We start from the raw sequence: 27,811 nt of genomic DNA, 5'->3' as shown, positions 1-27,811 counted from the left end.
TCATGAAAGAATATCTTTATTATATGATAAAATGTGCAGAATAAACATTAACATGTGGAACTTAACTGGATAGACCTAGAGAATATAGGGTAACATGTGAAACTTAACTAATAAAATATAAATCGACCTAGAGAATATAGGCTAACATGTGAAACTTAACTAATAAAATATAAATAGACCTAGAGAATATAGGGTAACATGTGAAACTTAACTAATAAAATATAAATAGACCTAGAGAATATAGGCTAACATGTGAAACTTAACTAATAAAATATAAATAGACCTAGAGAATACAGGTAACATGTGAAACGTAACTGATAAAATATTGGCACTCACAGAATACAGGGCAACATGTGAACTTAACTGATGAAATATAAATAGGCCCAGAGAATACAGGGTAACATGAGGTAAATCATAAATACTGTAAATTTCTTGTATTAGAAATGGTCATAACAGACCTTTGGAACCGACGGTTAAGGATTTAATCCCTAGTCGAGTATCGGCCACTCTGGTGGACAGCAGTCTGAATTGTCACGCCTTTTAACTAAGAGCAGTATTTAATATTTTCGAATGTTTATCAACGATTTTAGTTTAAAATTTCGGGTCGGGGTTTTTCGTTTCGATTCTCAGATTGCCTTTTATGGGATCCTTAAAAATTCAATTGGACCGTGTTAAAGTTTTTGGATTCGACCATCTTCGATTCGTTTGGGGGAGATTAGTGATCCGATAGACTGCTGCCAATAAGACATTTAAAGCGATGAATGTTTATAATATTGTCTTTGACCATCCAGTAGTATGGTCACATCTAGAGTGCATCTAACTGATCTAAAACGACCTACAGGGTGATAAATTAAACATTAAAGACTAAATATATACATATACTAGCACCGAGATTAACCTTTTTATAGAATATATATTAGTGATAATCGGGACTAAAGCCCTCTCATTTTTTTGGGACTAGATCAAAGAAGTGGTGCTATTTTAAGATAACATAGTACTGTTGCACCTTAACCAAGCGCACATTGGTTCCAAACTTCTTGAATGGTGGGTTATATTAGACGTATATCACAATGAATTGAGAAATAGCTAAGCGTCTTGAGTATTGAGTAATGCATATGTCGCCTAAAGGCCAGTTCACACCATGGATTATTTGTGGGTAATTCATTGTGGCGAGAAAATAACGCTGATGGTAAAACATCTTCGATTTCGATTTAAATTTGCATAACAAATCAAAGACTTTAAATATGTTCCACTCAAATAATCCTTGGTGTGGGTTGCCCTTTATTAATCCTTTCGTTCGAAACAAATTTATGAAAGAAATAAAAATCTTTAGATTAAAGAAAAATAGACGAATTCACAAAATCTACTCTCGCATTTTCGTTGCAATTTCATCATCTAATATAGCCGCCTCATCTGTATTCCCTTCTGCTATAAGTTGACGACGTTTGGCCTGAAGTTCAGAAATTTCTTGCACTCGCTGTTTCCTTTCCTTTATTTCTTCGTCCCATTTTTTCATCATTTCATTTTTCTGAACTTCCAACAAGCGGTTAATTTCAATTCTTTCGGCGTCCATTCGAGATAACAATTCCAATTTTGTCTGTCCCATTGTATGGAGGAATTTGTCTAGTTGTCTTTCACGATTTTCGGAATGAAGTTTGGACATTTCCAGATGTTCCAGTTGTAATTTGACAATATCGGATTCACCTTTCTGGACGTCTGACATATTATATTCGACTGACCCTAAACGTTCATATAATTGCTCCACGCGTTTTTCTATCTTAGCTCCCGTTCGTTCAATGTGTTTTTTCATCATGTCTTCGGCAGCATCTGAAAATACACAAGTTGTATATTAGAACACAAATCTAAAATGGAATTTTGGAAGCGGCAAGATATGTTCCCTTCCGAAAGAGAGAGTTAGAGAATGGGGTTTAGCGTCCACTCGACACAAGCTATGTAATTTCGGGACTAACATACGGATCAATTTTATTTCATTAATTCGCTTGCGCGTAGGCGTTTTAGCAGTAGGAGGAAACCGGAGGACCTAGAGAAAACCCACGAGGTTGAACGGGTGACCTTCTTCTTGTCATGTACAAGCGGGAAATCGAAACTACACCACTTGACAAATGACAGACCTTATATAAGTAGCCTACGACGTATGTTAACATCCCCGACAAAACAACTCCGAACTTGCATCCATGCATCCTCGTTTAAATGACATTTGCTGATAATAATTAATCTTAAAATACCCGTTAAGTTCGACAATTTGGTAAGGGTTAAAAGCAGATTTCGTCACGAGATGTAAATAGAGTTAGGGAATGTAATTGTTGATGAGATTTGTTATGGTTAGGGTCCCTAGGCCTTACCCTAATTCTTATTCGAACCCCAACCCTATTTACATCTCTTAACCTATGACGAAATCTGTAAGGGTTCTGAGCTTTCATTCCTAACCGCATGTCTTTCAAGTAAAAGAGTGATAAAGACTACCATTCTTTCTCTCCTTAACTTAAAAAAAGGCATACCCGACACACTCGCCAATTTCTCATATATCGCGTAGTGATAGAATAACACGATATGTGATATGTCTCAACGCTAAAAATCCATTTTGTAAGCGCCAAATCGTCCTATTGCAGGCATCTATTGTGGCTTTAAAATTAATGCTATATAATTAGTCATTTATTCACAAGACAAGTACATAACCTACATCAACTATCTAGGTTATCGGATGGCCGAGATACTGAATGGATTAGACCACTCGCGCCATTTCCTAATTTAACATTCAAATGGATAATCTTGACTTTGTTTATTGTCGTAGCAACACAGTGGTACTTGACAATCGAGACTATTTAGACTACATTATCTATTTTTAAATACTATAGCAATGTAATTCTTACATTGTGCGACTTTATTTGTTTTTAGTCTGTACAAATACTAGTCTGTCTGCTAATATGTCTCTCTTTCAACAAAAAAAAAATGATATAAACGTCTACGTGAAATATACCGTGTATGCCGACTTACAGTAATAGATTAGTTTAAGCCGTCTCGATTTATGAGTTTCGTCAATTCGTAATTATATAATTATGCATAATTAACGAATATGATAAAGTAGGTAATGGTATTAAATAGCACTTGGTAACTTAATCCCTGGGGTTAACAGATATTAACCCCAATTATAAAGCCCACTATAGTAAAAAAAATCTCCCTGAGAATCACGGAATAAGGAACTGACTCACTAACCAAGAGATCTCGGGTTCAAGCCCGATGTATGCCGAGAGTAAGTCCTTCGGGGTTTTCGGATTGGACGAAAAATCGAGGTCCCATGTACACGCCAGAAAAGACCATATTCATTTCATTTCACAGAACTCACAAATTTATTAGCTAAATAAACTCCAATAAAGTAGTTGTTATTTGTTCATTGTAGTTACTAGTTACATTTTACATTGATGGTACACGCCAGAAAAGACCATATTCATTTCATTTCACAGAACTCACAAATTTATTAGCTAAATAAACTCCAATAAAGTAGTAGTTATTTGTTCATTGTAGTTACTAGTTACATTTTACATTGATGGTATTAATATGCCATAAATTAGGCCATTATTATTATTTGAAGTTCCATCATCCTGCCATAATTTATATTAACTTAAAGATACATTCTCACTATAATAGTTAAAAACTAGATAATGTAAAGGCAATTTGCTGAAAATGTCAGTCAAATTGATCCACTACATTGAAATTTCGGCCTTGTCTCGATCATCATTGCTAAAGTCGGTACGATAAAAAACATAGTCTCGATTATTCATTTTATGATTTAATCAGAAATGAAAGTTGAGCAACAAATCGGATCATAATCCAATAAATATCGCAGCCTAGCGTTGACATCGAGAGTTGATTATGGTCTGGATAAGTTAATTAATGTCTAATTAATAATAATTAAGATAACATTTCAGGCATAAAGAAAGACCTGCAACAGGCAGATTTAGCCCTTGCATAATGTATGTTTAAGTTAAACGATATGTGTTAAATAATAATGATAATTTATTAATTTATAATGCGCCCCAAATCCACTAAAACTGTTCGATAGGGCGAAAACAATAATGAACGATTCACATAAAATAATAAATAAAATATTATAAATTATTAACGGTAATAAAAGTTAGATTATTATCTATTCAATATCGAAATTCAATAATGTTTAAACCAGTATGGTATATATATAAATATGGTTAAATATAATTAAACATTTCATTTTCAAAAGCACCTAATGATGACGTTGTCCTATCGAACGCTCGCATTTCCCCATATGAGACTAAAATCGTCAATCCTGATGTAGTGAAATTGCATTAATCATCTAAATCGAAATATGCAAATGTATTATTTTACCATTGCTATTTTTCACGTTGTTTAATGAAATCAAAACATACTTTAAACATCTGCATGGTGTTCATAATGTTTTGGCAGAGATTAATATTTCGCCATTTGCAACAGGATCGTATACTTTAAACTTACCATCATTGCCTTCTTCTTTTTCGCGTTCAGCTTGTCTAACGTACCTTCTTATTAATATACACATCAAATCCTATCAATAAAAAAATCATAAAAGTTGGTGTCTCATATAACTGTGTCAGTTTTGTTTTAAGACCCGTCTTGATTAAGTTGACAGATTTCGAACTTCATGTCATACAGTACAACAATAATTTGGTCTCACTATGGAATTGTCACAGAAGGCCTGGCTATCAAGCCCTTAAAACTATTTGAATTATTCAATCATTAGGGTTGGTTTCCGTAGTTTGCGACAGTATTATTAATTTTAATATTAAGCTGTCGGTGATAAAAATGAACTTGTTAGATATGGTGAATTTGTACCTTTTAATTTGTTAATGCATTCGCAAAGAATAAGAAATTTAATGGAAACAAGAACCTGTACATAGCGTTTAAAGACAGCAATGAACCAATCACCAACGAAAGACTGCAAACAAATGTCATTGAGCTCATATTTCACATATTTCAGCAAAACTGCAATAAGGGAATGACCCTTCATCTTGGAAAAAAAGCTTCCCAAAATAAACCCAAAATCACACGTTGATGTGAACCTTTCTTTAAAGCACGAAGCAATCAGACTGCACAGTGAACAAATAAAAATCGAAGCATCGCATTAACTCAATGTTCTGGATTTCGGAAGGAAGGAAAAGCATCATTAATACCACAGGGAAAGTGGACAGCCCCTACAAAACCTGAATTGTTTCATAACTAACGCATATAAATGATTAGCAAGAAACAGAAATAAACGTTTGGTAAACGGCTGAATAACCGAAATCTCGAAATAGCATGCCTAACACCCAATCCACCAATCTTTGGTATCTTGGTAGCCGCTTGATTCAGGCATGTCACTATAATCCACGTGCATGCTGATACATACGAACTTCGTACTTCGCCTCTAGTTAGATTTTTAAATTTATGATTCATTACCATAGAAGATCCATGACTTTGGCTATCAGTTTCTGATAACTCGGTAGTTTCATCATCCTGTAACAGAAAACGATAATTCGCACTTACACTACAGTCTTTGTTTTAATTAGTTTCTCGCGGAAGTACGACCACCTTGAATTATCCTATCTTTATTCACAATATGCTGTTATCATCATACAAATACTAAAAACAGCTCCGCCAATCATTTTAAAAATTAATTCTGTGCTCGGATACAATGAATCTTGTTTTTTTGTTACAGACCAGAAAAACGAATAAACAATTCTTATATCTAAATATTAAAATATTCCTGATAAATATATAGGTAAACATTGGTCGAATATTTCAGCAAGTATCCTCATCTATCTATTGAATTACAACAGCATAACATAAATTTCTTATAGCTGTGCTATAGCTATGTTGTTAACTATACAATTCACACCACAGGTATCAGATATGACATGGTTATAAATAACAAATAAACATATAATTTATACAAATCCGCGATATCACCCATGTGGTAGTATATAATTAATATATTATGTAGATTATTATCCATTTTATTTTTGTCCAGATAAATATTTGCAAGCATAAGTCAGGAACGTTGTTAAAGTATATTAATTCAGTAATTCATGGATTTTCGTATTTAAATATATACAGTTGGGCGATTGACAGTTTATTATGTTATAAATAATGCCCTTATATTTAGTACAACAGCTCTATTTTGCTGCATATTATAGGTCTATGAATAAATATCAAAACAATTATATCAATTACTATTGACATGTGTTAATATTAATATAGTGCTATTAGTGTTATTAATGAATAGGTGATATATAGGTCAAAAATTATCCCAAAGAATACACTATGCAATAAATTACAACACTATAAGCTATTAATGAACCTCGCGGAATGAGGGACAACAAACAGCCACTATCTACTAAATGACAAAAACACATACACAATATGCAAAATGTTAAAGATTACTAGCAACAAATTCATTAAACAACAATTAGTTCTAGACAAGCACACATACACTGAAAACTATTATATATAACTATTGTATATTTATATAACTAATAATGCCTAGAGTTGTGCTTCACTTGTAGTTGTTCCTATTAAATCAGGTTTTTGCCTTTAAGGCGGGGGCGGGGGTTTTCGTGGTTTAACGCGTGGAGTCTTTGGTACAGATTTGGGACCGCGGTTAAAAATGCTGAAAACCGGGGCGTTAAATCATCAGGATTTAACATTGAGTCAAGTGGCGTGATTTCGATTCTCCGCTTGTACGTGACCCTCTTGGTTTTTCTCTGGGTCGTCCGGTTTCCATCCACTGCTAAAGACCCCTACGCGCAAGCGAATCAATGAACTGCAATTGAACAATATCTTAGTCCCGAAATGACCTAGTTTGTGTCGTGGACGATAAACCCCATCACTCTCTCTCTCTCTCTTGAAGCACAATAACACTATGTCTAGTAAAATAATATTATTATGGTACCATGGTCCATGACAGCCATCCGCCGTACTCCCATCATCAAATCTATCAGTGCATATTTAATTATCCTGCTCTAATCTCTTTGGTCGGTCCTTTAAAACGCAATAATTTTACTTCTTGAGAATGGATTTTGATCAGACCTGATAAATACCTTCATGTGGTATTTCCCGCTAATGTGTTGGGCCTTTTTTTATAAAATAAACAAACAAATGAAATCATATGGGGCTTAACGTCCTACTGTTCTGATCCAACGTAATACAAAGATGACAGATAGATAACATTGTCTGCAATACGTATGAGATATTTTGTACTGAAAAAGCAGAACTTCCATTTGTTACTCAATGTTTAACGCAACCATGATTAATTTGTTATGTAATTCAAGTACATGTATGTAAATCATTTGTTTTATAATATAATGGTAGCACATATAATATAATGCAATAGTGATTATAGTCTATATATAATTGTTTGATTAAGTATTTAGCTATGATACCCCCACACCGAAAATCACAACAGAGTACAATCCTTACCATGGCATAGTCTGAAATTTGCGACCTTAAGCAGTGTTTTCGTAAAACAAATTACGACAAATGTGGTGTTCGACAAACGTTAATGATCATTTACATATCCATTTTTCAGAAACGCAGCAGAAACGAGAGAACATGACTAATATAACAAAACCTATATTATTTGATAATTGTGTAATTTCAGAAACAGCTGTCGACTTTGGTTTGCAAAATGTTGATTTTAGGTAATAATTGACTTTAGAACTAAGCATTTTAAGTCAAGTACTAATACATGTACTTAAAATGTCTTTAATAGGTTACTGACACCATGATCGCTATCTGAATTTAGAGCCTTCTTTGAGACAAAATTATTATTAACTCTAGGCGCGGATTCTTAACGTTTTGGAGGAGAGAACCACGACGTAAATATTCTAGCAAAGTCATGCGAAACTTTGTTATATTCTTTGACCCCCGCCTCCATCTTCCACACAATGCCATCAAAAACTGACAAGAAAGGGCGATTTGCCTTGTAATCGACAAGTTTTTAGTATATTCATGTATTTAATTGTTTGGGGTATTTTTTTCGATAAATAGTGTCCTTTTTAATTAGTGTGGATCTAAAGAATAGAGTGGAATAAACCCCTGATGACCCACCCATTCCCACCCTCTTGATCAAAATTGTATTTAGAACTGCACCTGGTCATCGTAGGTAGATAGATAACTGGAATATTGTGCCGATGATGATGATTTTTATACACACACTAATAATGCACATCACAAAATACACACAAGATGCAAGACCATGCTCCTATAATATATACACCAACTTGTTAAACCAGTAAATGTATAATAACAGAACAAGCTGTAAGATACGCGATTCAAAGACCAAGTTAGAATGGGTCGCATACCTCAATATAGTTTCAACGAAATGTTACACAAATATCTCGATATAATAAGCTCAAGCTGTAATACTGCTATATCTAGTCTAACATTACTTACCATGATGATAAATAGATAACTAGCACATTATACAAAAAACATACTTAGAACACATCGTAAAAGACGCATAAGAAACATGCACTTTGTGGTCGACCTTATAATCTCAGTTTTGTGACGCTTTAAATCTACTAAAAGACGGTTCCGTTTTCGTGTATTTCTATTGATCTACATGTAGGTTAAATGTCTCCATAAACGCACTCCGGAGTTTTAGATATTTATAAATTATTGTGAAACGTAAGCATAAAAATATCAATGTAATGTAGTTTTGAACTAATGTAGTTTTGAAGCATAAAAATATCAATGTAATGCAGTTTTGAATCATAAGAAAATATAATTTGATTAAGTAGTTTAAAACCATGTGAGCTCAGATGTCTTTCCGTTATTGTGTAGTACTATGTTATTTGCGACCATTCTGTATCTTTAACTAATTATTGGGTTCACACACATGTATTGTAGAGAAGTCATATCTCACGTACTTAAAAAGATGATTGAGTGGTTGACACATAAAAAGATTTATAAAACCAATACATAGATGAGTCTAGGTGAACCCAGAATATCATGTTTATCACTTGTGTTGGAAAATTCCTAAACATCATTTGTCTTAGTAACCAATCATTATATTAATTACGTAATATTTTTCCAATTAAATAATTGGCAGAACTATCTCAAGGGCACTGTCAATGTTATAAGACTGATTGAGGTCCTATAGATTTTAGACAGCCGCTTAATTCGGGAGAGGCCGCCGAGGTTCAAGGGACATCAGCTGGATGGAGTAGACCCCACTGATTTTTAGGAGAGCCATATGATGTAGGAATTCCGTCAGTAAGCCCGATCTTCAATTTAGGGGGTGGAGAGAAAGACATGTAATTTTAAGTAGTGTATTCTATTATGCATTGTAACCATTGTATCCAGCTTGATATAAAATGTAGAAGCAAGCTGACGCATTGTTATTCCTGGTAGATAAACGTCTTAAGTACTGAGATAGTAAGCAGAATATACACAACGTGAGTCCTATTACAAATATAACCAGAGACAATACTAGATGATCTCAAGGCTGTTAAGATATGTAGTAAGAAAAGAGTGCATGGATCATACGTAGGATGTGGCGACCGGTTTTTCGGATGCCCGCTTTAAACGTCTGACCGACGACCCTAAAATTGCCAGTAACTGTTTAGCCACAAATTAAGGTTTCGCTAGTATAAATCTGTGCAAAGCTACAACATACAAGAATAATGTCTATTAAATCAAGTATTATGTGCTCGTATATTGTAATTCTGATGGCAATGGATATCCATAAAAATTATCTTGCAGATACAAGACAATATAAACAAGATTAAAGTCGTGACCGATATTTAGCTAAAACAATGTGACGCAGAATAAACTTTTAAATAGTATAAATCTGTTGTGGTAGGATGTAGTCTTCTGCTCTAAATGAGCCAGATAGGACGCGGTGGTACCGAGCACTCAACGTACCATCGGCAACAAAGGGCCGTCAGGGAGCAAAACACGGTATAGTGTGTGCGGGGTGTATTGTTACCGACTCAAAATGGTGTCGTAGGTGCAATTTAATCCTTAGTGTGTTCAGACCTTTAAATATAACTATATATCGTTTGTCTTACATATAATGGCGCTAATCTATAAATAACTAATGCACAGAAATATGTAAAGCAAATCATGCACCTTTAACGTAGTGTATTTTACTTTTTCCTGTTCCGATTCACCAGTTTTACAGTAGCCAATTCGCTGGAGCTGTTGAACAATCCATCGTATAGGTGGAAAGTTACAGCAACAACTATCTCCGTTTCCGTCCAACTTGCAGCAACAGCCACAACATTTCTGAAACAACCATACAATGGCGTCTAAAATGGTCTTGGTACTTGGGATAACGTTAAATGGTGCTGGAACCGGGCAGCCTGGGACTATAAAAGACAGCCACAGTTCTGTTCTGGCAAACTTCCATTCTATATCCCTTTCATCCTGAAATAGTATCAAACACAGAGTATAGGAATTCGTTAAATTGTGATTGACGAAAAAAATAATACTCTGTCCATTACGGAAGAAGTTAAGTATGCAAATCAAACCCCAAAATGTGATACAAAGTCTACATACTTCATTTAGAGCGTCCAACTCTACAAGTTTCCCTAAATAACCCGATAAACACAACCATTCGGTAAAGTTTGTAAACCTTGCCAAGACTGAGACAAATTAGTATTAAAACACAAATTCAGTGGAAAAGGACAAACTGTTAATCCGCTATCGTCTGAGTTACAAACAGTGTTGTCCAGGCATACGATCATTGTTAATCAAGAAGCTCGTCTACAGGCCCATCTAACAACTGGACGTTGCTATTTCTTTGAAAACGTATCACAGACCTTCAGATAGCAGCGGTATTTGACTAAAATCAATGGTTTTAACAGATTTTACACATAATCATCCAATTTTATTCATTACAATATGGTAATACTAATATGCAGGCGACTCTTTCACCCAAGCCATACAACTGAATAGTGATGAAGCCCTCCCCCCCTCCCCAATGACCCACATTGGTAGATATTCAATGTATGTATACCTGAATCTCCTGGAATGTATTTGACATGACGGCAATCAGCAAATTCATCAGAACTACCATTGAGATAAATACATAGGAACTGTAGAGAAAGAATCCGACGGTTTCCACACCGTAGTTTCGTAAAGGATTGTTGGTCAATGAAGCCAAGGGTCCATCCTTCGTTAAACTCGGCGCTGCTGTATCTCCCATACCAATTAAACTCCAAAATAGAGTGTACAAACTTGACCCGAAGCTGAAAAAAATGTGAAACTTTTATCGGTGTGCGCTCTAGTTATAAGGATTTTAAAGTAATTACAGGGCGGAATACATAGATAAACATAGAGCTATGATAAAATATTTTTAAAAATCACGGATTTTTATGACATCAGTTACGGAGGTCGAACTGTAACATTTCCAACTTTTATTGTTATACCTATTAACTAAATGGAAGAATAATAAATATGTTAAAATATCTTACGTTCCAAATGATTCGTTCATACATTTATTTGGAGCATAAAGAGCCGCCATTCCACAGGTAAAGGCAATCATAACTAAAACAAACATTCCCAAAAGCTTAAACAAATCCATCAAAGTTCTGCGGAATGACACCAACATTGTTCCCAGTGCCTCGTTGGCAGGCATAATAAAGGAAAACCTTCCGATACTCAATATAGTACCTATGGTAAACAATATGTCAGAAAGTAGTTCTGGATCCGGTACCCATGATGGTTCCCAGACGACTGAAACAGAAGATAGAAAGCTAGATTATTATTTAATTTTTTAAAAATGTTTTCTGTACATAAAAACAGAATCTTAATCAAATTATACACTATCCAATTAGAGAATTCGGCAACAGCAAACAAAAAAAAAATACACCTGTATTGTTTTAGATCTTCACTAATCGAGTAGGCTTCTCTCTTCTCTGATGTTTCATCTGATCGTACAATCTGACCTTACAAGATCTCCCAGCATATCATCTGTGCTTCCTTAGAATTAGTCCAGAATTTTCGAAAATTTTCCAATCTACTTCTACTTACCCACAGCACCACTTGCTCTACCGACTGAGCAAAATAAAGCCGCATCTTCCTGGCCACCACGTAAGGTCTTGCAAATAGGTGGGAGAGTGGCATTATCACCGGAACCACTAGAGAGAACATGCTGAAGACGGAGCGGAATAACTAATTCAAGCGCAAATGAAGCCAGTAAAAGACTCAACATAGTTGAATCAATACAATTCCATATAGAACTGAAATAATCTGCTGCTCCGGCATCCATTATCTGTTTACATTCTTCCCATATCAAACCTGGAATTAATTGCACAATATTTGTAGATAGTTCATATCGCTACGAGCTTTCTTTTATATTTAAACAGACTGGTGTCCATTCTCAAAGTAACTTCGTGCATGTAGTGTGCTATGACCAAGCTTTTCGCCAAAGGTTCTTCTACGTCCTCCGTCCTGCACCACTGACAAGGGGAGGGGGGGGCATACTGGAAAATCCCAGTGAAAGTTAAAGTTTATTAAACCAATAGATCCTAGATGGTAGGACGGGATGTGATAGGTTTGTACCGAGATGAAAGTAAGATCTGCGGATGGCATTATGTAGATATTTATCGCAAATCTCCAACATATCGATGCTGTATCCTAATTTGCAGGATTTAATGATCTTCTCTGGTAATGGGTTTAACAACAGTCTTCGACACAGTGAGACATGTTGATTCGCTGTGGAAAATATAACATTGCTTATTGTTCATAAATATACGCATTTCACCATTATGTATCATGTTAATCCCCACCCCAGCATCGTTACAAATTTACTTTTCGTTTTAAAAAATATTAATTATGGTCCGGCGTGGTCCCTCCTTGTCAGTGGTGCAGGACCGAGGGCCTGACCAGGGAAAACGTATAGTAGTTCGGATGGACGACAAACTGTCGCCCCGCGTACACATTGACATTCATATAAATGATCCCTTGGCAGTTGGAATTCAATATTAGAGTAGGCCGTATCGCCGCTGTCCGGGCACAATTTCCCCCATAGCACACTGCATGGTATATACTCGTCTTCATTAGCCCAGTCTGGGCAGAACAGTAGGAGTTAAACCCCATTTTATTTCATCAATTAATTAAGGATTCTTTCTCAGATCCCGGTACAGTGTTTACAACGTTGTAATGTTTGTTTAATATTAACAAATGATTTCTTGTTGAAACTAGGTGATGCATAAAACCGGGACATTTATGGCTACTATTAATAGATCGGTATGTCCAAAACAAATATGAAAGCCCCTGACTATTGGACCTTTGGGATTTGAAGAACTCAATTGTAATATCAAATACTATCAACCCGGTGAAATAATTAATTGATGATAGGTTTTTTTGTAGAAATATAAACGTTCGTGAACTAGAGAAAGATGAAAGTTGTCCTGCAGATATATTTAATTACATGTGCGTGTTCCATTATTCTATACATCATCCCGTTAATGTTGTGGTACCCACGTCTTTGGACTTCATTATCTGCTTTTGTGAAAGGAATGAAATGGAATGGGTTTCAGTGTCTTGTTCACAAACATTGGCGTGCATGTAAAAAACGCATTTACAGCTGGAATTCAAAATAAGAGTAGACCATAGCGCCGCTGTCTGGGCAAAATTTCAATTATAGTACACTGTATTCCTGAATTGTCCATTTTTATCCCCGTGCCTGCGCCACACATAGTGTCGTGTTATAAACCCAATTTACCAGTATCAGAACAGGAATAGCCAAAACTTAGTTTTCACAGTTTTTTATTTGAAGGTAAAGAGAGTACCAAAAGGATTTCACACATACTTGAGGCTTACATCTAACAAGACACTGGACGTACAATATTACGGTCACAATTCACAGTATAGTCGAGATATTTAGGATAATACTACAATTTCTTTTTTTTTAATGTCTTTAAGATACCTACCAAGTATCCATAATACCACTAGTATTACAACAGCCAAGGCAAATGGTGCTGGGTCGTCACAGGCAAAACTATCAAATGTGTGCATTAATTCTAGTTTGGTGACCATGACAACCACTAGAAAAGTGAGGTAGGAACAGGTATAACTTAGAAATCTCATTAATGGCGTCTGCAAAATGTTCGACACCTGAAACACAATAAATAAAATAACCGTCTACAATTAATGATCGATGAATTTCTTCGTTATAACAATGTTCCAAAGATATCTGAAACTTAAAGCGATGTTTTCAGTTCGATAAAAAAAAACAACAGAAATTGTTTTGTTGATTTGACCATTGGCATATGCAGGATTTCAGAAAGTGGGGGAAGGGGTGCACAAATTTTGAAAATTATTCAATTTAATGTTATACGGGGTAATATGCGAAATTAAATTTTTCATCAGCATTATGTTTTGTTTTTGTTTTGTTTTTTGTGGGTTTTTTGAACGATGACGTTAATCATTATACAAACAACGGCAATATCATATATTATCAAAAACCAGCAGAGGTCATAAAGTTCTATGCACCTAAATGATCGTTCAATTTGATGAAAGGTATAGATCACTTTGTCATAGTTTATCGTATTCAAATTATACATTGAAACTAAAATGATATAATATGTTACTTTGGAGTTAGGACACTAAATGCTGAGAAAAGCCACCCAATTTATTGTTTCCTGTTTGGTTAGTCGGACAGAATAGTATATTTAAAGATGCATTACGTAAGAACTAAATCTGCCTATTGCTGGTCTTTATTTTGGTTTCAATAGTTACATAAACTATCATTTAGGCCTTTATTTACATGACACGCCCAATAATCAACTCTCGAATGGCTGAGATTGACACGGATTAAATTACGGCCGCTATTTAATGATTTAATTTTAAAATGGCGAAGCTGGGCTAAGTCTCGAATAACAAGTACCGTTGAAATGATAATACACCATCTATGCCACATCTTGTCAAAACTTGGCTCAAAATAAAATAATTTGAATGAAATTTTCAATATATTCATTTGGCATTATCTATTTTTAAACTGCTATAGCAAGACTGGCCAGCTCTTACATAACGCATCTTTAAAGGAGCAATGTCACCGATGGGTTATTGTTATCGAAGTACGTTAAGATAACTTACCCTACTCCACGGGGCTATCAGGTATATAATCGACAATATAGGCACTAATACAACACCTATTGGTATAGATAACATCAAGTAGGAGAATTTATTTAGATATCTTAATGCGGGGACACCACTATACCATAACTCTGTTATCTGAGATTGGCATTGATTGTGGGCTACAAACTGGAAACAAAACAAAGAACATGGTGTTAACTGATTACCAAAAGAAAAATGTCAAATTGATAAAGAAATAGAATAAGAAAATTAATAACTGAAGACACTGTTGTAAAACATGACGTGTCCAATCTGTAATATGAACAACTTAAATCCCGATTTAAATTTAGAGTTTTTAACTTTAGGCTTGATTATTTTGTGTCGTGTGTCAGGAGATTATATGAATGTATATTTTTATTCTAAATTTCTTTATTACTTTACAATAAAAACTTTTAGATCTTATAATCTGACCCAATTAACGATTAACATACAATGATTATAAGAGGTACTTAATTGTCCATGGATTGTGTCTTTAAAATTCGTGAATTACGGGTTAACCAAATCCAAGAAATATCTGGAATAACCCATCAATATATTTTTCTAAACATAATCTATTTGTTTTGTAATAACGAAATGGGTTCATATCTACCTTCTTTTGTTCCATCGTAATAGCTGTGCCCAATAATGGTAATATTTGTTCCCCGTCCTCGCTCTCTGATTGGTCATCAGTACTTTTGATATGTGACCTTCCAGTTAGCAAGGCCTTGACCTCATCTGAACTGAGACACTGCTCCAGCAAAGCCAAGGTATAATTTTGACACTGGTTGTCTAAGTCGTAGTACATTTGCTGAAAAAGTAGCGTAATTAAAACTCTGTTAATAGAATGTTGTCTCTTTTCAAATACATGCATATTTATTATAGTGTAGAGACTCATCCTCGGTGTCCCCAGTGGTCCCATTCCGTTCCACTCCACTAACCCCTGGGTTCATCCATAGGGGAGATACATATTCAAATTATCTGCCCTTAATGACTGTTATTTTTATCGACCAATCAAAAAATCGTTAAATACAAAAGAAGTTGGAGAAGGGAAGTAACTCTTATCTAATGGCAACAAACAAGCCACCATATGGTTGTGGGCGTAAGCAATGGGACTAAGACTTGTTTGTTGACTGTTTTTGATTGTTTCATAGAAACAATCTACTATCAAGGGCAGATAATTTGAATACATAAATACCCAGAGTATGGTGGAGTAAAACGGAATGAGACCACTGGGGATACCGAGGATGGTAGTGGCTGGGGTTAGAATATTAGTCAAGAACCTTTTCAAACGGTTTAAAATGGTTTTAGAGAAGGTGAATGTGTAGAGGTGATGGCATTGGACCCACGACTAACTAGACACAAGAACTTTGTCAAATATATGCTTATTTTAATGGACCCATGACTCATTAGGCGCAAGAGCCTTTTCAATTTATAAGGCTTGATAGGTGCAAGGTCCTCTGATAAGTTTTCGAAGGGTAAAAATTTTGATTGCACGCGAATGATATTAGTTGAGAGGTGTTCTATAATAAAAAATAATTACGAATGAATCAAAATATCGCAGACAAGTATATTAGTATATTCAGGTGCCATTCCTGCTGGAGGAAACCGGGGTACCCGAAGTCAACCTACGAGGCGCCCACACCAGTGATCACGGTCATCGGCCAGCTAGAACTGGAAGCGTGACACTCCAGACCACTCCATCCCGCTCTTTTCAGGAAGTGTAGAAGGTGGCTTACTTTATATTCTCCTTCTAACTCTGCCAATCTTCTGAATTTTTGGCTTAAATTAAACGCAGCCATGATGGGGTCTTTTTCTGTAAGTGACAAATAAGCCGGACTAGCCATAGCTCGAAAAGTGTCCAAACGATTCGTAGTATAAACTTTATAATCCTTCCTTTTTCCTTCCGTACATTCCGAACAGGAACAGAAGTAATCATGGGGTTTGTCTAAAAAGGCTCCTCTTATAATAAACTTTTTAACTATTTGAAAATCATTCTGAACAGCGGCACGAAGCAATCCTTCTTTCAACAGCTTTAGCACAATAGGGTCAACTTCAGGTTCTTCTTCAACTTCATCCAAAATTTTGGCATTAGCATATGCAGGATGCTGTAAAATCTGTTCACATATTCGTTCTCTGTCGGCTTCCGCTGCACAAAGTAATGCCCGATGAACAGCAGTGTCGGATACTGAGTTCAATAAAAAGCTAACTATATCCTCATCTCCAGCTGCAACAGCTAATTCAATGGCTGTTCTTCCGGTTTGATCCACACAGTTAACCGTAACCCTTTCCTCATTTAGCAACCTTTTAATTGTATCAATATCCCCCATCTCCGCGGCTTCCAGGAACAGCCTTTCATCCTCAGAGGTACCGGCCTGGAGCCTTTCATTGATTAGATGTAGAGTATCTCTATTTACAGACCCCATATTGACAGATTAGAAAGTGGATCCGATTAAACTAATAATACTGCAACGATCACAGTTTTAACAATATTGTCTACTTCTTCAATGAATGTTCAAATCACATTTTCTTTCTGAAACATAGAAAAGAAAACATAAAAGCGATTATTTTATTGTCCTTCTGTCAGTCTTACTATTGTAGCCATTCCTTAAATGGTTGTTGCTATAGAGTTAAAGGGAGATGGCCAGATATTCCAGCTGTGTTTAATCCATACATGTCAATTGCAATTTGCCATTGAGGTAAAGGGTGCACTACAGCAAGCACAAACACAGAATATGAATAGGGAAAAACTAACAAGACGATCTTATCGAAGAAGTTACATTTTGATCATTTTTCATTATTTACACAGCGAAGAATTAATTCATTTTCGCTAAAAGTATGCTATTCAGTATAGTCAAAATATGAGAAGAGGGTTGACACCCAGAGAACACAAACCGTTTTTTTTTTGTCTCTTTAAAGGATTCATTTCAGATATATTTCAATTCATAAACTAGAACCCCCTTTCAATTCTCTAAAAAAAAATACCCGATGCTCTGTGGTACATTTTAAAAGAAATATCAAACGTCCAGATGAACCGATCTTGACTAGTGCTCAGCGAAAAAGTGGAGAAAAGCGGCGTTCTAACCCCTATAAATTGTTTTGGCCATCATTTCCTAACAGGTCAACATTGTGAACAGAAACTATCGGACAAAATAAATAAGGAATTTCTGCACATACTTTAACGAACTATTTTGTGGACACGCAATAAAAATATCACTTCTATTTTAGCACCTTTAAATCTAAAAACAAATAACAACAACAAGGGAGAGAGGGAGAGAGAGAGAAATGGGGTTTAACGTCCACTCGACACAAACTAGGTCATTTCGGGACTAACACACGGTTTTTATTTCCATAATTTCCTTGCGCGTAGGGGTCTTTAGCAGTGGGAGGAAGGCGGAGGAAACCGGGGGACCCGGAGAAAAGGCGACCCTACTCCTTGTCACGTACAACCGGGGAATCGAAACCACGCCAGTTGACTCAATGACAGACTTTATGGTAAGGCGCGCACGGGCTAACCATTCAGCCATACTACCCCGCAACAACAAGGAGTTGTTCATTTATAAAGTTAAAGAGAAAAACAGAACATTGCTCTTCTACTTAATACATATATTATGGTCATTGTATTTCAATCATTCGTCTGATAATGTGGGATAACGAGACTATGTCATTAGTAAATTTGCATAAACTTTATTAATGAGGGTACGAAAATAATACGACATATATATAATCAATATTAATTGACATTATTCAATTTGGTTTAGTAATTTTTACACGATATTTTCATTTCAAAATCTTATCTTTTATACGATATGAATTAATAAGAATCTGTAATGGTCCGAACATGTGTGGAAAGAAGGATTGGGTTGGTTTTTTTTATAATAACTATTGCCTGACAAATTGTAACAGAATTTCTTTTGGTGGTATGCATTTCAGTAAGGTTTCCTGCACATCGTGCTAAAAATATGTTATTGTAAAAAGACGCTTGTCTTTATCAATTTATGAGCATATGTTCACTCTACGGTTTGATCATATTTATTATTGAAGTGAAATATGAAATTTTTTAATATAAATTTATAATGAATGTCAATCTCAAAATAGAGGATAAAGAAAAAGAAATGAAATGAAATGAAATGGGGTTTAACGTCCTACTAAAATGAAAAAGAAAAGAAATGTTGTTTTATGGCACGTCAGCACCAACCGAGCTATATGGCGCCAAACATATGTTGAATTTTACGAGACCAATTAAAACAACATCACAGAAATGTATTTATATATGTAAATAAAATGGACACATATATCTTAATTCATATATGCCCCTGTCTCCCTTTTATGTTTGGATCAAAGACCAAATGTTGTTTTATGAGACTGTAAGAGTATATCTGACAATTTAAAAAAGTAATTGAATGTCATTAGATAAGAGAAAACGAGAAAAATAGAAACAGTCCGTACATTTACGTGTGTTTATTCATTCTATACTTACAAAAACATGGTAATGCACAGACTTTTTTTCTTTTTCTTTCATATTCTCTTATCTAGTGACGGTCAATTTTTTTTATGAATTGTCAGATATCCTTTCACAGTAATTGAATGTCATTAGATAAGAGAAAACGAGAAAAATAGAAACAGTCCGTACATTTACGTGTGTTTATTCATTCTATACTTACAAAAACATGGTAATGCACAGACTTTTTTTCTTTTTCTTTCATATTCTCTTATCTAGTGACGGTCAATTTTTTTTATGAATTGTCAGATATCCTTTCACAGTAATTGAATGTCATTAGATAAGAGAACACGAGAAAAATAGAAACAGTCCGTACATTTACGTGTGTTTATTCATTCTATACTTACAAAAACATGGTAATGCACAGACTTTTTTTCTTTTTCTTTCATATTCTCTTATCTAGTGACGGTCAATTTTTTTTATGAATTGTCAGATATCCTTTCACAGTCTCACACAACAACTTTTGATCTTCGAAGGAATTATTAGTGAGCAGAAATTCACCCATGTATCTGTTATCACCTGTCACTTCAGTTAGTTATATAGAGGGACAACTCATGTTTTCATTTTGCGTTCGTCACTTCCGATTGGTGAAAGATTGATTATGCATCTATCGTAGCAATGATCTCTGTGATAAAATAATATTTGGAACGTGTTTAACCAGTTCTATCACATATGTGATAATGACTGGCACCAATATTGTCCTTTAACGAACAGGTAGACACCTGTCATAATAATATTTTACAGACTGGGCGTTTTGGTCACTCTAACCCAGTGATTCTTAACCGAGAAGATAAGAGGAAGGTTCTGGGTGATCGAGACTACCACCCTCCTCGTCCCATACCGGGAAGATAAGTGGGTAGCCAGTCATAGAATTAAGTATCTGGATTTAATGCTTACAGATAAGGAAATTTTGCTTGCATTAGGGAGTCCGTTTCTGACTCATCCGATTCTATGGACGCGTTTCTCTCCTTTACATTCTGTTGCGCGGAAGGAGCTTTTTCTTTTCTTAAAATGACCATTTTAGCTATTCAGAACGCTATTTGATTATGTCCAAAAAGCAGATCGAATGTACATTCACTGGATTCAGTTGTGCACTTAATCCTGATTTATTTATGGAGATGTATTTATTTAAGCGACAATTCAAATTTATATTATTATAGTTACTAATGCGTTAACTACAGAACTAGTCTTTAAAGGAGTTACATAATCAATAATAATATAACAAATGATAAGCACACAATATATACAGTCTATAGCACGTGATTCTATTCATCAAATCAGTGTGCATCGTGAGATCATATAAATAATCATAATACTGATTATATTTATATTATATTTCAGATATAGTTTATGAGAACTTTCTATTTATATTTGTAAATATAGAACTAGATCTAAAAATACATCAACGTTGTATAATTAAAACACAATATTATTTGGCTCATTAAAAAATTGTTTCCATTACATCTATGTAATTTCATTACTTATTTCGATTACATGTTCAGAATAGCTTTTGTGCTTTTGTAATACCGTTTAATGTATTTATTTTCATGTAAATTACTGCATTACTGTTCTTGTCACAAGCTATTGATTAATAAATAAAACCCACCTTAATCATAATCACCAGTGATCTAGCGATTTTCTTAAGCAGTGCTTCCGGTATATATTGCACGCTTATGCGTACTAATAATAATGATACTACTACATATACTATTCAAAAAAAGTAGGGGATATTTGATTTTGGGGGCATAATACTAAAATATGCAAATGACTACGAAAAAAGTCACTATAGAACCTAACAGAAGAAACATTTCAAGTTACATGTGACGCCCAAACGCACCAATAGCTACCGCATGGAATGCAGGTGATGCTTGGGATCATCATGGGGGTCCAACCCAAGATTTGCACGACTCTGACTTTGAATGTTACAGTCATTGTGGCATTGAATTCCAGGGTGGAAACATCAGTTTAATTGTTTTAGTGACCAGAAAACAAATTTTGATATGCGTCGGCTTACCCAAAATGAAAGGTTACGTGCCCTTGGCATGCTACAGATCGGCACAACACAGGCGGTTGTGGCGCGGACGATGAATGTTTCTCAGTCTGTCATAAGCAGGCTATGGTCCAGATACCGTGATACACAATCTGTACAGGACAGACCACGCTCAGGTCGACCAAGGGCGACAACTCAAGCCCAGGATCGATTTATCCGTACCTTGGCCTTGAGAAATCGTGTCATCACAGCAAATCAGATCAGCGCTCGTCTTCAAACAGACACTGGTGTGAGAGTGAGTGGCCAGACGATTCCGAATCGACCGCATAGCGGTCACCTTCGCGCCCGACGTCCTCGCGTGATCCCTTGTTTGAGAGATCATCATATTCAGGCACGACGTCGTTGGTGTAGGGATCGTCAACACTGGGATAATCGACGCTGGAGCAATGTGATGTTTTCAGATGAGTCAAAGTTCACTGTTGATTTTTTGGACAGACGTAGGAGGGTGTGGCGTCGTCGAAACGAGCGCTTCCAAGACGTTAACGTCATCAGACATGATCGATTTGGGGGTGGTTCTGTTATGGTGTGGGGAGGCATCACTGTTGCTGGAAGAACGGCTTTACATGTTGTTGCAGGGCGTGTTACAGGCCAGTACTACCGGGACAACATCTTGGCAGTCCATGTTGTGCCGTTCGCACGACGTCATGGCCGCCGTTTCATCTTCCAGGATGACAACGCAAGATGTCACAGGGCCAGGATCGTTACAGGTTACCTCCAACAACAGAACATCACCACATTACCTTGGCCAGCACTGAGTCCCGACCTCTCCCCCATCGAGCATGTCTGGGACATGCTTGGACAGAGGTTACGTCAACGTCAACAACGTCCTGCCAATGTCCAAGAACTTGCTGCTGCGTTGCAACAGGAATTGGACAATCTGGACCAAAATGACCTTAGACGTCTCATTAGGAGTATGCCACGTCGGATCAATGCTTGTTTGGCAAACAGAGGAGGATTTACCCGTTACTGACTTGGTTGTGATGCTGTGGTAACTTTGCTGTTTGACCCCGGGTATCATTTTACCCTTACAATGGTCAGTCTGTGCCTTACTTAGTCTAACGATCATTTGGAATAAATCGATGAATGTGAACTTCATTTCATTTTGTCATTTGTTTCTTCGTCAGTTTCATTAGGTGACTTTAATAACACTTAAAAATCAAATATCTCCTACTTTTTTTGAATAGTATATATTAGTAATGATATTATACATAATACTACTTATTATACATAATACTACTTATTATACATAATACTACTTATTATAATAATAATCTACTACTAATATTAATAATGATACTACTATATATAATAGTAATGATATTATACATTAAACTACTTATAACAATAATAATCTACTACTTATAATAATAATGATACTACTATATATAATAGTAATGATATTATACATTAAACTACTTATAACAATAATAATCTACTACTTATAATAATAATGATACTACTACATATAATAGTAATGATAATACTAACAATGATTCTAATAATACTTCTACTAATACTACTACTACTACTACTACTACCAATAATAATCTACTACTTATAATAATAATGATACTACTACTAATACTAACAATGATTCTACTAATACTACTACCAACGATACTACTACCTATAATAATAATGACACTACTAATGCTAACAATGATTCTACTAATACTACTACTAACGATACTACTACCTATAATAATAATGATACTACTATATATAATAATACTGATACTATACATACAACTACTAATAATAATGAAACAATTATTTATTTTTTTACTAAACCAAATGTCCTTTTATACTGTTGTACAGGTATTTAATTTGATTTTTTGGTTAAAGCAATTCAGGGATTGGGCTGGCCGAAATAAATCCAGATAGACTTAAAAAACGATTAACTTGACAAAAATCTATTAAGGAATCGGATTAACTGAGTAAATAAAAACCTGAATCCTGCACTCATCTTTTTGAATACTGATAGATCTTTCGTAGGTTTTGTATAATTAACATAAATTATCTATGGTTGAAATGAAATTGGGTTTAATGTCCTTTCTTTTTCCACCGGCCGGACATATCCCGATTTCAAATTCGTGTTTTTGCTTGAACTGTTGACAGGGGAATACAAGATAAAGAAATTTCAAATTTTGTTTAATGAGGCTCGTTACAGTGTGCTTTGGTGAACAAACAGCATTTAATGCCATCATCGTCCAAAGTAAATTAAGTTAAGCAGTTGACATGTATGGTTTGGGTTTCTGGCGAAAAGACCTAAATCCACAATCACGGGCATAGTTTATAGCCTCATCTCTGTTAAAACGCAGAACTTTTAGCATCAGAAAAAAGATTAGGAATTTAATTAAATTGTTATATTTTTTTCACCCTGAAATCTTCCGTCAATGTGCAACATATGTTTATTGTTTACTATTAAAATCAATATATATTATTTATTTTATTTCATATTTTAAATGTTTTTATTATAGAGGCTGAATAGGTCTAGATGACGACTGTAACACAACGGGTTTTTTTCGGATGTAATGATATGTCTCTGATGATTAATCACACGTTTCTCTGATGACTAATCACACTATTCTCATAGTTTATGACAAGTTTCTCATAGTTAATCACACGTTTCTCATATTTAATCACACGTTTCTCATATTTAATAACAAGTTTCTCAGTTATTCACGTTTCTCATGGCCCGTTTCTTATAGTTAATCATTGGTTTCTCATAGTTAATCACACGTTTCTAATAGTTAATAACAAGTTTCTCATAGTTAATCACACGTTTCTAGTGGTTAATTACGCGTTTCTCATAGTTAATCACACGTTTCTCATAGTTAATCATTGGTTTCTCATAGTTAATCACACGTTTCTCATAGTTAATCACACGTTTCTCATGGTTAATTACACGTTTCTCATAGTTAATCACACGTTTCTCATAGTTAATCACACGTTTCTCATAGTTAATCACACGTTTCTGATGATTAAACACGTATTTCTGGTGGCGAATCGCACGTTATTGATAATTAATTACATTACATCAAAGGATTTAATGCACCATACACAAGAAATAACAGATTTCTACCATAATATATACACCCTTGAAGAATTAATATGCCTAAAATTACTAGGGTGTCCTTTGTACTAGATGGCAAGCATTCCACGAAGGGCAGACAATTTTATTGATTTTGGGTTCAGATAAACGAAATTAATAACCTCGAACACTGGTATATTTTATATGCTAATGGCTTGATTTTCTTTAACTTCAAGTTGTATGTGCTACCTGTATATATTGTTTGTGTTCTATTTGGAGTTAAGCAGTTATACAATAGATCTCGCGAAGGTGCAGTGCAAATTGCGATTGATTATTGCAACATGTGTTGGTTTTAACACCCAAGCCTTTTATGCAGATCTTTCATTTAACCGAGTTATTGTATAAGGTTTGAATATTCCTTTTAGTCATGGAGTTCTATAAAGACGGATCAGGTATTAAGATTTGAAATGAAATGAAATGGGGTTTAACGTCCTACTGTTCTGCTCAGACGGGGCTAATGATGACGGGCATACGCCAAACAGTGTGCAATGAGAGAAATTTTGCCTGGGCAGCGGCAATATGCCCTACTCTTATATCTGATTCCAAGTGCCAAGGGATATTTTACGTGCACGCCAATGTATACGGTTCCCATCCGAACGTCTAGACAGCTGTTCTTGTCAGGCCCTCCGTCCTACATCACTGACAAGGGGAAACCACGCCGGAAAATCACGATAAACTTTCTCGGTCACTGCAGTATTATGATTTATAGTTAGGACAAGAAGAAAGGTTCAAAATATTATTTAACATTCCACTGATCTTGATGCAGACTTTTCCACAAAATGAAATAAAATTCCACTAATTTTTTTCAAAGATACCAAATATAAACGAAATAGAATTCTAATTAATTTTTTAGCAACTATTACTTACCTTTGATGAGAGAATAATTTCCCTGGCTAAAAAATAAAATGAATTCCAATCAATCACGTTCCTTTGTAGAGGTTGATTATATTCAAAGTCACACAACAAATGAATAGGTACTATGAATATCTACCGTTATAATATTGATTGAGATCGTTGGTTAATTCATAGTCAATGTTTGCCCACTTTTACAACAGTCTTTTTAACCCTTTCTCTCACGTTAAATGTCTGTCACTTTCAATAGATTATCTAATCGTCATAATATATTATCGTGTTCATTAATTGTAACAATTAGTTAATTGATGTACCAATTATAGACTACAAGAGCGGCTACATTCATCAAACCATTTTGTTAGACCTTATCACGAATGATATAAACCTACATCTGGTGGTACCAATGAACGTTGGACTATTTTAATGTCATACGTATGCCATTCTGTATAATCATTGTCTAATCAATTCCTAGAGTACAGTTTTACCACTTTTTAATACTTCTGTTGGTTTTCACATTATTGTCAAAATCTCACAAATCATTTCATGTGGTTAATTTAGTCTTAAAGGGTTTAATACAGTAATGTTATAAACACAGTTCGTTGGTTAATGTAAGCGAAATCCATAATTATGTACGGAGTGAGTAATATATAACAGATTCACGGTTGATTAAACAAAATATAAACCAATCTGAATATGTAAATTCTAATGTAGACACCAGTCTAATCTAGGAAGTTTGAACATTCATATTGTACCTCACCTCTCCATTTCTATGGACGCCTTTAGCCTTTCTCCGGACATATTTCACGACCTGCCATTTCAAGCTTTCAATCTTTTCCTCCCTAGTTCACAATGCTTCTAGTCTAGATTTAACAGTTTTTAGATATTTAACGAGAATTAGTAGGCACCAGATATAAAAGTAGAACGTTGTTTAAAACTTTATCACATCGCCAACTGTTGAAACGCTTACTATAATCGATATGCTAAACGTTTATTGACTCGCCTTCATTAACATACCATTTAAAGAGACACTTGCAGGTGTAGAAAATATAAAACAGGCGAAACGATCTTTCAAATATAAATAGAAACAGTTTTAACATAATCAAATATGCATAGTAATGGTATCTAATCTTAGTATGAACAGAAAAGTGTCGGTATAAATATCCTCCCGCTGCATCTTTATAAACCATTCTATTGCCAGAACGCATTGTTTCCTCGGGTACATTTTCGGAGCATTACACAATCCTGGTATCGTTTCCTCGATTTTTCGAAGAATACGTAGGTTTAGATATATGCATCCTTCACAGCAGATGAAGGTGTAATAAATTATGTTATTGCCAAGACTGGATATTGTGCTCGAGTAAACCAAAATAATATTAAATATAGTCGTACTATTCATTATGAAATCGCACTTCATATTGTGCAAGGGAAGTAATAAGATTTTGAATTGGGTTAATTGCCAACTTAATCCGAGTGTCCAAAGGATTTGCATTAGGGCCACGGCTTACATTTTTATACGCCCACATTTTCATGTGGACGTATATTGTCGTCGCCCCCGTCCGTCCGTCCGGACGTCCGTCCACAATTGTTTGTGAACAGTCTACAGGTCACAATTTTTATCCGATTTCAATGAAACTTAAAATATAGCTTTATCACCCTAAGATCTCGGTTCCTTTCCATATTGGCATGTATCGGACTGTAACTTCATGGATTATGGCCCCTGATTGTACGAAAAATCACGTTTTTAGCTTGTGAACACTGTAGAGGTCACAATTTTTATCCGATTTAAAAAAAAGTATTATATCACCGTTACACCCTAAGGACAACTGAGTTCGAATTTCGTGAAAATCGGCCCAAAACTGACAGACAAAATGGCCACCCCTCGTTCTCAAATAGCGTAAAAATATGGTATATCAAGGTTGTGGACCCTATAGAGGTCATAATTTTTATCCGATGTTTTTGAAACTTGAAATGTAAGTTTATAACCCAAAGATCATGGTTCCTCTCGATATTCGCGCATATCGGACCGTAATTTCCTGAATTATGGCCCCTGATTGTACGAAAAATCGTGTTTTTAGCTTGTGGACCCTATAGAAGTCATAATTTTTTATCCGATTTAAAAAAACGTATTATTATAACACCGTTACACCCTAAGGACGGTTAAGTTCGAATTTCGTGAGAATCGGCC

The 27,811-nt window shown here is 35.1% G+C and overlaps 1 protein-coding gene across 4 annotated transcripts; it reads right to left on the bottom strand.

The window, feature by feature from the left end:
- Positions 1–26,560, bottom strand: LOC126827705 (short transient receptor potential channel 7). 4 transcript variants are annotated; one of them, XM_050557190.2, is made up of 13 exons: positions 26,384–26,560; positions 25,642–25,667; positions 16,869–17,662; positions 15,743–15,940; positions 15,115–15,282; positions 13,950–14,133; positions 12,046–12,312; positions 11,487–11,748; positions 11,030–11,261; positions 10,141–10,437; positions 5,467–5,523; positions 4,507–4,576; positions 1–1,827 (listed from the first exon to the last, which is right to left on the bottom strand). In XM_050557190.2, exons 3-13 carry the CDS (start codon positions 17,553–17,555, stop codon positions 1,364–1,366), a joined length of 2,886 nt encoding a protein of 961 aa, XP_050413147.1. In that variant the 5' UTR covers positions 17,556–17,662; positions 25,642–25,667; positions 26,384–26,560; the 3' UTR covers positions 1–1,363. The 4 variants fall into 4 exon arrangements, with proteins under 4 accessions (XP_050413147.1, XP_050413145.1, XP_050413149.1 ...); XM_050557188.2 differs by having other exon boundaries at positions 25,642–26,560; XM_050557192.2 differs by having other exon boundaries at positions 10,162–10,437; positions 25,642–26,560.
- Between the last annotated feature and the right edge of the window lie 1,251 nt (positions 26,561–27,811).

The sequence above is a fragment of the Patella vulgata genome, chromosome 7, assembly GCF_932274485.2.
Source record: "Patella vulgata chromosome 7, xgPatVulg1.2, whole genome shotgun sequence".
Classification (NCBI taxonomy): Eukaryota; Metazoa; Mollusca; class Gastropoda; family Patellidae; genus Patella; species Patella vulgata.
The sequence above is the reverse complement of the archived record's forward strand: the minus strand, read 5'-3'. Positions and strand labels throughout refer to the sequence as shown.